General features: G+C 38.6%; 1 protein-coding gene across 1 annotated transcript in view; it reads right to left on the reverse strand.

Moving 5' to 3' along the window:
• CCNF (cyclin F) overlaps window positions 1-12,246 on the reverse strand; it is a 34,392-nt gene extending 22,146 nt beyond the window's left edge. The window contains exons 1-5 of the mRNA XM_051989485.1: window positions 12,134-12,246; window positions 7,824-7,978; window positions 3,609-3,715; window positions 2,140-2,207; window positions 1,615-1,808 (exon numbers count right to left, since the gene is read on the reverse strand). Coding sequence (XP_051845445.1) covers window positions 1,615-1,808; window positions 2,140-2,207; window positions 3,609-3,715; window positions 7,824-7,978; window positions 12,134-12,152 — 543 coding nt within the window. The 5' untranslated portion in view covers window positions 12,153-12,246. The remainder of the gene's footprint in view (window positions 1-1,614; window positions 1,809-2,139; window positions 2,208-3,608; window positions 3,716-7,823; window positions 7,979-12,133) is intronic.
• Window positions 12,247-13,078: the final 832 nt, after the last annotated feature.

The following is a 13,078-nucleotide window of genomic DNA, read 5'->3' on the forward strand; positions in this document are numbered from 1 at the left end:
TGTACACTTCTGGTCCTGCCTCAGCTTCTGAGACCAACCTCAGGCAGGCTTTTTTTTACTCATCTGCTTGCTTCTCTTTCCCTTTCTATTCTGGGCTCTTTCTCCTTCTCATTCCCAGGGATGGCGTTTCCCATAGTTTCAGTCTCACTTTCTTCTTCTTCATGCTTTCAGTCTTGCTAGCTTCCACTGTCACTTCTTGGCAGGAATGCCCCATTTTCAATCTTTCACAAACCCCGATGTACTGATCTAACTGCCAGCTCTAGATACATTTAACATATTGCTGTAACTTCTAAGTTAATGTGTCCCAAAAGGAACTTACTCCCTCTCCAACAAAATCAGCTGCTTCTCTATTATAGTTAAAGGCACCATCATTTAAAAAGATTCTCCATTTTAAAGTTCAGTGTCATCTCTGACTTCTCATTCTTCCTATTCTCCCAAACCCATGGATCTCTTAGTTGTAACCATTCTCCCTTTACAAGGTTTCTTTCCTTTTAATTCCATAAATATTAAGTATGTGTGTGTGAGGCAACTAGGTGATGTGGTGAATAGAGCACCAGTTCTGGAATGAGAAGAACCTGAGTTCAAATTGGACCTCACTCAACACTTACTGTGTGACCTTAGGCCAAGTATCTTGACCATAACTGCTTTTTTTAAAAAAAAAAAAGATGGGATAACCATTAAATGCCTACTATGTACAAAAAAGTGTTCTGAAGATTCCTTTCTAGTGCCAGAATCCTATTCTAGGATCTTATTTCATTCATACCTGGATATCATTACAATTATTACACTATTCAAACACCTTATTCTCCAGCGTTATATTGCACATTGATGTCTAATTAATCTTTAAAAACACCACTTTGATGTTATTTCGTTGTCCAAAAAATTTCAACTGCTCTCCACTAGCCATATGATTAGGTACCAACTTCTTATTTGGCATTCAAGAAACAATTCAGCTTAACCTCAATCTGCTTTTTAAATTCACTTCAATAAACACCGACTACATGTGTGCAAGGAACCTTAACTTTTGTAATTCCCTACAAGAGCCCTTTTCCCCAATTGAGTCTCTTCAGTGTCCCAAGAACATACCTTTTGATTTCCCATTTCTATTCTTTTGCTCACATCATCCCTGTTCTGTTATTATACACAAATTCGGCCACCTCTTCAAGATGCACTCAAATATTCTGTCCTCTACATCTTTCTTTCCTGATAAGCCAAAGATGAATTAATCTTTTCCCTCTAAAGATCTTTAGTAATTATTGCCTATGTTTCACTGTTTAATCACATACTTGAGTCATCTTATAAGTTATTTTGAAAGCCTTACATCTTTCTTTTTTTTAATGTATTTGTGTTTTATGTTCCTAGCTTTTAAGTTCTCCACATCAGGAAGTAGACTTTTAACCCTCACAGTGCTAAATACATTTCAGATATCCAAACATGCATTGACTAAATTTTTTCAAGCTTATATTCGTATTCCTCAGGGTTCTGACTTTGCTAGCTAAAAGTGAGGTATTCTGAAGCATTAAAAATTAACATTTATCCAATATTCACTACATGCAAAGTATTTTAGATTTTAAAAGCTTAAGGTGATCTTCAAATGAAAAGAATACAACTTACTTTTTGAAATTGACATTCTGCTTTGAGGCTTTCAAAGACTACAGCTTTACAGCAGCTTCCAGACACAGACCACGGAGGGCGAATAAATAGCCAGATAAATGGAGCAGCATTAACATTCAGGCGTTCGGTTAAGCTGAAGAAACGTGATGCCTTTAATCCATTCACTTCTGCCCGACCCTCATCAGAAATAGACACTAGAATGGCAGCCCAAACAAAATAAATAAATAAATACCCAATAAATGCTTAATAAGGTTTGTGATTCTAACCTGGCTTGATATAAAAATATGGAAAGATCTGATTTATCAGATAGTCAAATTTTTAAATAGCATTTCAATAAAAAGTGGAAACATCAATAATAAGGGCACAGGGCAATTCCTGGGCACAGTTATTAACAACTTTAATTTAAAAAAAGTTGATCTACAAAGATTGAAAACATTTCAAGAAATTAAAAATGAGTCATATCTATTTACAACATGTCACATAACTTTGTTAAGAGATCCTGGCCCTGCTCAATTGAACACTTACAGCCTTCATTGTAGAGGTAGGCAATCCCTAGCTTCACAGCAGCTTCAAAATTACCGCTTTCAGCAGCCCTAAAAAAGAACACCAAAGGCTGGTTAGAGATCTTATTTCTTCAAAGTTTAGTGTTATAGAGGCATTTGAAATCACCTAATTTACTTGCACCATTGGTGCAGTTCAAGTTGAAGTGAATCTGACCTCAACATGTGTGCCCGAAAGATAAGAATGAACATTTCTTTATTCATTTACCCAATAATGCTTATAAGGATGATCAAGGCTGGAGTAGTACATTTGGGCAATACAAAAGTAAAAGGCATAGCCCCTTCTGGCTATAAGCTAAAAGTTTATTGGGGACAATCTAGAGAGATAGGGAATAACTAAGGGAAAATTATAAAGATATAAACAACAGATGGTAACATACTACGGTCAGCAAAGGAATGATAAAGTCGATTGATTTAGAGAAGGCTTAATTTCCAAAGGTTTCAGTAACAGTGCATCAGTTTAGGTTCATAGAGACTAATTCGAACAAGAGAAGTTAATATTTGCATGTTATTTTTAAAACACATAGTTTTGTTACGTTTAAGTACTTTCAGTGCCTTACTAGAGGGAAATATTTTCGGATCTTTGGATAATTCTTTAATTGGATAATAGCAAACATTAATGTTTATACTTTAAGGTTTACAAATTATTTTCTTCATAATTTTTCCCTCATGAAAAGTTTAAATAACCAAATATCAGGTATGTTGTAGAACAATTCTTAATCAGATGTACTAGTCTAGGTGGTTTCTAAGGTCCATTCTAACTCTTTAGATGAAAACTTTCTACAATCTGGATCATATCTACCTTTCTAGACTTGGGAGGAAAAAACTCCTAAAGACAGTGGCCCTTAAAGTGAGCCTTCAAAGATGGTAGGATTCTAAGAGGGAGAGGTAAGAAAACATTATAGGAAAGGGAAATAGCCTGGTTGTAAAAACACAGAGGTGTAGAGGATAGAATATTATGTATGGGAGAAGTTTGACTGAAGGAAAAAGTATGTAAATTTAACTAAAATGTAACCATTCTGGAAAGAAAAGGTGAAGGCCAATAGGAGAAAATGATGAAAGCCTAGTAGAGATGAAATTATTAAGACCTAGCAAATAGATATGGAGGTTAAGAGAATAAAGAGTTGAGGAAAACTCCTGAATTGCAGTGGAAAAATGATGGTGTTAAGAGTGTATTTAAGAAGTAGGATAATGAGTTCTGTTTGGGACAGAGCTTGAGATGCCAAAGTAACATCTAGGTGGAGATATCAAGTAAGCAATTGGGAATGTGCATCTCCCCAGATATAAAATAAAGGATTTAGACCAGAAGCTCTCTCTAAGGCCTTTTATACTCTAAAATTTGATTTCTACAGCTGACTAAAACAAATGACCATTGCTGAATTTGATTATTGAATCTGAACAATCAGTGATTTAAAATGACACAACAAAGGTTACCTTTCAAAAAGCTTTAGATTATCTGGAGAAGGCCACATCTCCCGAAAGCTTGCACATGCCCAAACACTGGCATGATTATCTACAAGATACTTAAGATGCGGATGTACCTACAAAAAACCAGAAAGGGTTATAAATCAAAATAATATCATAAAAATATTTTCCTAAGGATTTTTTTAGACAAAGTACACATTTACTCTTAATTAATTCAAGAGTAAGTGATTGAAATTTATCATATGCAAAATAATGGAGGTATACAAATAGAAAGAAAACCTGATCCTTTTAAACTCAATTACTATTTATTGTCTACAAAGTGCAAGACATTGAAGAAACAAATATTAAAAAAAAAAAAAAAGAAATTATCTCTGCCATCAAGGAACTTAAAATATGTATGTGTGTGTGTATGAAAATGTGTATACAGGCATACACTCATACTCTCACAAAAATCATAGTGTATAAGAAATATGTCAGGAATATAAATATAAAATAGCATGTGAGATCAGAGCAAAGAAAAGTTCATTTGTAACTAGAAGGCAGGAGATTATCAGGAAAAGCTTCATGGAAGAGGTGGTAAATTTTTAAAAAGTGGATATGTGAGCAGGGTAGAGAAAGTGGCTATTCAAGGGAATGATGTGGACAAAGTTGTAGGGGAAGAGTGGGAAAGACTAAAAGTACACACTTCCTTCTAGAAATTATATGGATGGCTTACCCTCTTTGGGATTCAGTTTTCTCATCTATAAAATGAGATTGAACTAGATGGCTTCTAAGGTTCCAATTCTAAATCTCATGATCTTAAATTAAATAGTTAATCAAAGCTGAAATTTTAATCTAAGAGCCTCTACAGTGAGAAACAAACAAAAAAATATACTCAGTATAATATTGGTTAAATTACTAAATATTTGGACTTGAAAAGAAAAAAAAAAAGATATGCAGGCAAAAAATAAATATAAGGATATAATTAAAAGGAAGTTTGAACAAAAAAAGACAGTGAAGAGGGCGAGTCAAAAACAATTACAGATTTTATAGCACAAAACATTGGAATTGTTGTTTACTATCAAATTTTATTAAATATCGAGATTAGATCATATAATTGTTATGTTTCCTTCCAGTTCTGAAGGTTAAGAATAATATTCATGGCTTGTGAATATATTTTTGAGTTGAGTTGTAAAAGTAGAAAAACAGGTAAGTTTCTATTCCTACAGACAACTTAAAAGAATGGCAAAAAAAAATGAGTCAAATCTAATATTATAAAGTTAAATAATAAATAATGAGTGTAAGTGCTTATAAATCCACAATACATGGATCTTGGAGCATCAGTTCACTGATGGATTATAAATTGGCAATCTAAGGACAAGCCCAGCTAAATTCAAAGACTACACACCATCAGAAAACTGGGCGCAAAGTAAGGAATTTTTAAAATTACTGTAACTCATAAGAAGCATCTATTTATTAAAACTTGGAGGGACTGTGATTTGCCTTGATGGATAGTGCACACATCAACTTTAACTTAATATGTGAAGTTTCTTAAATTCAACAAGGTCTTAAAGTATTTATGGGATAAGAAGAGGTGAATATGAGCTACAGCAAAAATGATTCTTCGTTGGGAGATCTGAGTTCTATCTGTTCCCAGTTCTAGCACTAATTTGCTTTTATTACAGATAATTCATGCTTCCCAGTCTCCTCATCTGTTAAATGAAGGGTTAAAGAATGATGTCAAAGTTCCTCTAAACACTGAATGTCAAGAGTAGCATTTGTGCTTTAGAATGTATTTTTAGAGATTTAACAGTATTTCTATTTACTAAGGGAAGCAGAGCACCAAGAGATGAAGGCTTGAATAACACTGAGGTTCAACCAAACACAAATAGAAACTTCTTGACCACCAGAGTAACCATATTTTACAACGAACTACTTAGAAGGCTGGGTGAACCAGATCTGGTTCATCAGTCTCTATATTTTAGATAGCTTCAAAAACACATTAACACAATTCCAAAATACTTGTGATGGAAAATGGAATCCATACCCAGATTAAGAGTCTAAATGCAGATCAAAGCATACTATTTTCATTTTTAAAACATTTTTTTCTTTCGTTTTCTTATGATTTCCCCCTTTTGTTCTGATTATTCTTTCACCACATGACTAATATACTGTCATGTATAACTTATATCAGATTGCTTACTGTCTTGGGAAGGGGAAAGAAGAGAAAAATTTGGAACCCAAAATCTTATAAAAATGAATGTTAAAAACTATCTTTACAAGTAATTGGAAAAAACCATACTATTTATTAAGTCCAAAACGTCTCCCCCCCCAACCACAGTCACATTAATTAGAGAAACTTATTTGAAAGTGCTTTAAAGATCTTTTAGTTTAACCAAACCTGTTCAGAAATTTCATCTATAATATTCCCCACAAATGATCAATCAGCTTCAGTCTGAAGAATTATAATGATAGGGAATACACCACAAAACTCAGAAACGATTCAGTGTAATTTTGGAAAGTTCTGATTCTCCAGAACCTTTAAGAGGGACTAGGAAGGCAGAAGTCAAAGAATACTGCATTGGAAGTCATGAGAGCTCAATTTGAATCATGCTCTATGGCAAGCTTTATAACCTCAATGGATCTTAGTTTCTATTCTATTTCTGTAAAGAAGTGCTTTAACTAACTTCCTTTCTAATTTCTAATTTGTATTTTGCATTATCCTTACACGAAGCCAAAATCTGCCTCAAACATTTACCAGCTGCTTCTAGATGTGCTCTGTATGACTAAACAAATCAAAACTGTCTTCTAAAGGCTAGGCCTTTAAATACTGAAATGCAGATATTTTCTTCTGCAGGTGAAACAAATGCCTCCAGTTTCTTCAAATGATCCTTATATGGCAGTGATCCTGACCATCCTGTCTCCTTTGTCAATGGCAATCTTAAAATGTGACACCCCAAACTTAACACAATAACTCAAATATTCTGAACAGGGCAGAGGTCAAAAGAATCATTTTACTTTTCTTATTCTAGACACTACACACTTTTCAAACGCAGCCTAAGATTGTGTTAGCTTTTTTGGCTACAAGACAAACTTGGTATATTATTATTATTGTTATTACTACACCATAGTTTTAGACCCAGGAGAGACTTTAGAAGTCATTCCAATTTTAAATGAGGAAAACTGACAGCAAAAGCAATCAATCAACTTCTTCACAGTCACACAGGTAATAAGTGGCAGAACTAGGGCCTGAACCTTGGTTCTCTTCAAATCAAACCTCCTTTCTATGGCATTGCATTGGCATCTTATACACAGATGGCTCACTGGACCTGCTATCACACTGAGACCTCCAGCTCTTCTACGAGAATGGTTTTTAAGCTCCTAACCTCTCCACTCTGTTAAATTTTTATTTTCAAATGGTGAGCAGATTTCACAAAAATCTGGGAAGACTTACTCGGACTGATACAAAATGAAGTGAGGAGAATATTGTACACAACAATATATACAAAATACACAATTATGCAAAACCCAACTATGAATAACTTAGCTCTCCTCTTAGCAATATAATGATATAAGACAATTCCAAAGGACTCATTTTAGAAAATGCTACCTACATCCAGGTCAAGAACTGATAGAGTCTGAATGTAGACTAATTTTTTTTATTTTTTCCCCCCTTTTGGTTGGCTTTTTCTCTCACATGATTAATAAAGAAATATATCTACATGATTGTCCATATATTGCCTATATCAAATTGCTTATCCTTTTAAGGAAATAGTAAGGAGAAAAATCTGGAAATCAAAAGTTTTTTTAAATGAATGTTAAAAATTGTCTTTTACATGTAATTGGAAAAAATTAAGTACTAGTAAAAAATGTTTTTTGTATTCAAGCACAGCACTTTACATTTACTCTTATTAAATTTCATCTCATTAGTTCTAGCCATTGTTCTAGACTGAAAGTAGCCTTTTGGAACATGTCTTTTGTCCTCGAGGTTAGGAATCCTTCCCAGCTTTTTGCAAATATGCAATTCAACATAAAACAGTCTTTAAGGTTTGTTACATTGACTCTTTCCCTGTAATAAAAAATTAGGAAAACATTGTGAAATTCAGCAGTATCCATTTTACTAAGGGGTAGAATTTTCTTGACTTTTCTAAGTAGTAATATCTATGTCTTCTTAAAAAATTTTATTTTTAAGCAGATACTCAGCAGTAAGATACTCTGATCACTAATTGATGAAATTTAACTTACAGCTCGGATGGCTAGGATATCCTCCGCAGGAAGCCATTTCAGTATATGGAAGAGGACATCTTCAGGAAGACTCAATAAAGTTAAGACTCGGGGCCTCTTTTTTATTCTTCGTTTTGAAGGAAGACAAAAACACTTGGAGCATCTACAATGAATCACTGAAAACAACAATAACAAAATACAGTGAATGGAAAGTGAAAAATAAGCCCCAATTAAACATATTTTTGCGAAAAATTGAAATCTAAATCTCAGTAAGAAAAGAACAGTAATACCTCATCTATCAGAAACTTTTGTCTCTCTAAAATATGGCTGAGAACAAGTTTGCAAAAATGCCTCTTAACTATCAAAATGGAAGCTAAAAATCCACGCTTCTAAATCATATGAAAGATTCTTGGGTGCCAACTGAGCCTATTTACTCTTCAGGCACAATTCTTTGTGTTTCCATTTGGGGGGCAAAGATCTTGGAGCTGTTTCCATTTCCTTTTCTAGATCATTTTACAAATGAGGAAACCATGGGATTAAGTGACTTGTCCAGAATTACCCAGCTAGTTAAAGTGCCTGAGGCTACATTTGAACTCAGGTCTTCCTGATTCTAGGGCTGGTGCTCTATCCAAGCCGTCAGACACAATTAACAACTTGAATGAACAAAATCAGAGATCAGAAAATTCTGTGGGTTGCCAAAGATTAGCACAATGACAATAAAAACTAGAGGAAAAAGCTGACAAACTAAAAATACATAAAATCTCGTCACATAGGGGGAAAAAATCCCCATTATTCTCACTACATTGTAACACAGCCATAATCCAGATAATCCAGAGTCAAGAAATTCTCTTGTCTGACCATCATCTTATTTAAGCTGTCCATCTCTCTCTTTGCCTTACCATAGCAAACCCTGTTCTTTAGCAACACTATGACTTCCCTTGACTGCTCATTTCTTTTTCAGTCAACCTTCCCTGCATTAGTCAGTATCTCCTTTTCCCCCATCTGGATTCTGGTAAAAGAGTTCACTTCTACACTGGCCCCTTTCATCATACTGCCAATTGTATCCTCTCACTATCTCCTATTGTCTTTGTTCCTACCCCATGTGCTGTTGAACAAAGATGGAGAAAATCAGGCAACTGTTCTGACTAGGTTGCTGACAAATCTATATTACATCACTTCTTCTGGACACTCACTGCTGATAGTAATTCTTCAATGTCTTCTTTATTATCTCTCTTATCTTACTCTTCACAGTGGTTCTTCTAAACCTTTTCATCTCTCCTCAAACATCCCAAGGTTCCTCTTCTAGTTCTTGTCTCACATTTTACAGAAAATATTGAGGCCCCTGCTGAGGGCTCCCTCTTCTATCACTCAGATGTCTTTTGCAACGTCTTCTCCTCCTCCTCTCTCTCCTACAAAGAGATATATTGCTTCTCTTTGACAAGGATAATGTTCTACCTGCATAAGGGATCCCATTTCATCCCTTCTCCAGCATATCATTTTACTCTCTCTTATGTTCAATCTCTTCTTGTCTACTGGTTCCTTTCCTATTGCCTACAAACACAATCATGACTCCTCCATTTTCAAAAACCAAAAACAAAAACGCTTGATCCCCACTACTATCCTACAGCTCTTCTGCACTTTGTGGCTAAATCCCTTGACAAGGCTACCTCAATTACTACTTCCATTTCCTCTTTTCTTACTTCTTAATCTGGTTTACAATCTGGCTCCCAAAAGTATTATTCCACTGAAGCTGCTTTTTCCTATTATTAAAGATCTCCTAATTGCTAAAACCAATGGTCCCTTCTCAATCCCGTCTTCTTTACTTGTCTACAATTGTTGACATTGTTTATCACCTCCTCTCTAGCTTTTCCTGACACCCTTTTCTCCTAGCTCTCTTATCCATTTTGACTATTCTTCCTGGGGCTCTTTTGCTGGGTCCTCGTCCAGGTACCATCCACAAACTGTGAGTGTCCCAGGATCCTATCCTGGGCCTTCTTTTCACTCATTCATTTGGGGGATTCTCATCAGGACTTAATTATCATCTTGATGCTGATGATTTTTCAAATCTAACTTCTTTGTTGACATCCAGTCAACAAATTTCCAGCTGCCCTTCAGATATCTCCAAGTGCATGTTCAGCATGCATAAACTCAACATGTCTGAAACTGAACTCCTTATCTTGCCCCACTAAAATCTCCCGACTTTCAAACTTTCCCATTGTTGTTGTGGGTACCACCATTCTCTAGATGTTATCCTCAGCCCCTCACACTCACAATAACTTTTGTATTCAATGTGTTAACCAAGCATGCCAATTTCTCATCCCTAACAGCTCTGCCATCACCTCTATGCTAGTCCTCATTATCTCTTTTTTATTTATTTTCCTTATTTTATAGTAACTTTTTATTGACAGAACCCATGCCAAGTCCTCATTATCTCTAGCCTACACTATGCTACAATAGACGGGCTGCTTGGTGGGGCTGGCTGTCCCAAGCCTCTCCCCATTCAGGTCCTGCCTCTATTCAATTGCCAAACTGATTTTTTCTAACCAATAGTCTGATTGTGACTCCCTCACTATCAAAAGACTCCAGAAGCTTTATCATTTATGACATCCCCAGGATCAAATACAAAATTTTATTTAGTGTTCAAAACCCTTTATAACCCAGCTTTCAGCTGCCACCTCCTAGTTTTCCTACACTGATGCAGTGATGTTGGTCTTCTTGGTATTCCACAAACATGACAGTGCCAAGCATTTTTTTTGGCTGTCTTCCACTCTTGGAATGTTCTCCTTCCTCACCTTGGCCTCCCGATTTCCTTCAAGTTCAAGAGAAAACCTCATCTTTTTCTACAGGATGCCTTTCTTCAAACCTTTTAATTCTAGCTAATTCTCTGCTAATTATTCTCTACTTACCCTGCATCTGGCCTCTTTGTACATAAAGTATATGTTGCTTGTTCTTGTACATCAGACTGTTGGCTCCTTGAGGGCTTTTGTCTTTCTTTGAATCTCTAATACTTAGCACATAGTAAGCATTTATTAAGTGCTTATTGACTTAACTGAAGAAAAAAAGTATGTTAACTAGGGGCAGTGTGGATAAAGAGCCAGCCTCAAGAGCAGAAGATTTAGCTTTAAATCTTTTATCTTGGATGTGTGAGCCTGAGCAAGTATTACTACCAAGATTTTTAAAGAAACTCTCTTAAGACTATATATTGCAGAAGTAGTGCCAATATCCCTGGATAGAACAATTTTCTCTATTAAAGAGATTTCCATCCTCCCCAAAAAGTTTTGATGTTAAAAGCCATGCATCCTCTGGGCACTTTCAGGGATTCCTCTTTCCTCAAAGCCTTTTCTTCCTCTCCTTAGTCTTCAGCCCATTCCTTTCCCCTTCCCTTTCTTCCTCTCGTCCCTGCCTCTGCTAGGAGTCCACTCTTAACCCTACCAGCAAGCTGCTGGCCTTACTATAGCAAAACGGTGGCCCTGAGCAATTACTTAGCACCGTTTTCTCAACTGTTAGGAGGGAGTTGGACAAAATGAGCCCCCGAGATCCTTCTCAGTTCTAAATTGGTGATGCTAGGAATTGCTCACTTTTTATAACTAACCCCTGAATCGTTAGATAATTCAAACCTGCTCTTCCGACACAACCTTGAAGTAAAGGCAGCAGGGGTTCCCGGGAACACACTGCTTCGTGGGTTAGATCTGTTACTCCTTAAGAATCACTGAATCACTTAAGAAACTACGGGGATACGATCCCTTCCTTCTCACTTCACTGGGGCTGTGAAGACGACTGGGGTTCTGCACTCAGCGCCCATTTTCTTCATTTAAAAGGCTCCTCCGAAAGGGCACCGAAAGATGACGCCCATATTAGGCGTTACCTGGACAGAGGTAGCAGCCCTTTAAAGAGGTGAGGCGCTCAGGGCCCCTGACTCACGGCGGGGATCCAGAATGCCTCTGGGTCACTCGGAGACCCCGTGCTCGTGTCCTGATCTTGCCCCTATCTACCTGGGGGATCCAGGAGGGTCATTTCACGTCTTTGGGCCCCCATTTCCCCCGTGTAAAATGAGGAGGAGCTGGAGCCGGGCGGGACCACTTCGGGGACTCCTTTCTAGGTTTGCGGGGTATGCGGGCGTCCCGCCATCAGTCTTGGGGACCACAGGGGATTCCCTGTGCTCATAATTCCGGAGCCTCGTTAAGAGGAACGCACAGAGGAAGGGGGTCGGGGCGAAGCCCACTCAAAGACGCAGAAGAAGGCGACCGCGGACCCAGAGTCGAGGGAGAGACCCCTGGGGCGAAGCGTCCTTATCCCAGCTATGAGTTTCAAAGGTTGGTTAGGTCACTCACCCCCGCCGCGGACCCTCATAGCTACTGCCGCTGTTGCTATTGCCGCCGCCGCCGCCGCCACCGCCACCGCTGCCTCCTCCAAGCGCTCTCGGCTAGTCGGCTCCTGGTAAGAGCCGTGCGTGCCGCCCTCTCTAACCCCCGGGCCCCGCCCCCCGCCTCGCGCCCTTTTTTTCAAACACAGCAGGCGTCCTCATTGGCTGGCTCGGGGCGCAGGCGGTAGGCTTTGGCACTGGGCAGAAGCGGATCGCGAGGGCGTCCCCACGGCGCCCGGCCTTCTGATTGGGCGCGTGAAGACGCGAATTCGAATAGGGGCGGTTGACTGGCTGGGAGCGCCGGCCTGTCTGCACAGCTGCAGCCGAGGATGCAGGAAGGAGCGGGGGGCGGAGCATTGGCGCGGGGGTGGGGCGGGACGGGGTAGGAGGGAGCGCAATTAACTTGGAGCTTGACGCCGCTCTCACCCATCTCGACCGCTTTCTGCACTCGCGCAGCCTCGGGGCTAAACGCTCGGGAGTAGGAACAGCCCGGGACTGAAGGCGGTGGTCTAGTCTGAGTCCCCGCACTTCTTGGGCCTCTTGAATCTCCTAACAGAATCCTCTCCTTGATCCTTGACCACACTGACCCCCACGTTGCCAAACCTTTCTCTCCGATCTTCAGTTCGCTCCACACTGGCTCCTCCTCTGATTCCAGACTTGGAGCAGGCCTCCCCCAATCCCTAAGAGCCCACCCAGCTCCTAAAAGAGTAGTCTGTTTTAGCTGCCTCTCTTGCTTCATCTTTAATCTTCTCATCCCTTGGAATCTGCTGAATTTGCAAATGATCTTCAGCAAAGCTAGTGGCGTTTTTCTCCGTCCTCGGCACTTCCTTGAGTATTCGATATTGTTGCGCTCCCTCTCCTCTCTTGGCCTCGCGGTCCTAATTTTTCCTTGATTTGGGTTCTTCCTCATTAA

Source organism: Antechinus flavipes, chromosome 1 (assembly GCF_016432865.1).
Source record: "Antechinus flavipes isolate AdamAnt ecotype Samford, QLD, Australia chromosome 1, AdamAnt_v2, whole genome shotgun sequence".
Taxonomy (NCBI): domain Eukaryota; kingdom Metazoa; phylum Chordata; class Mammalia; order Dasyuromorphia; family Dasyuridae; genus Antechinus; species Antechinus flavipes.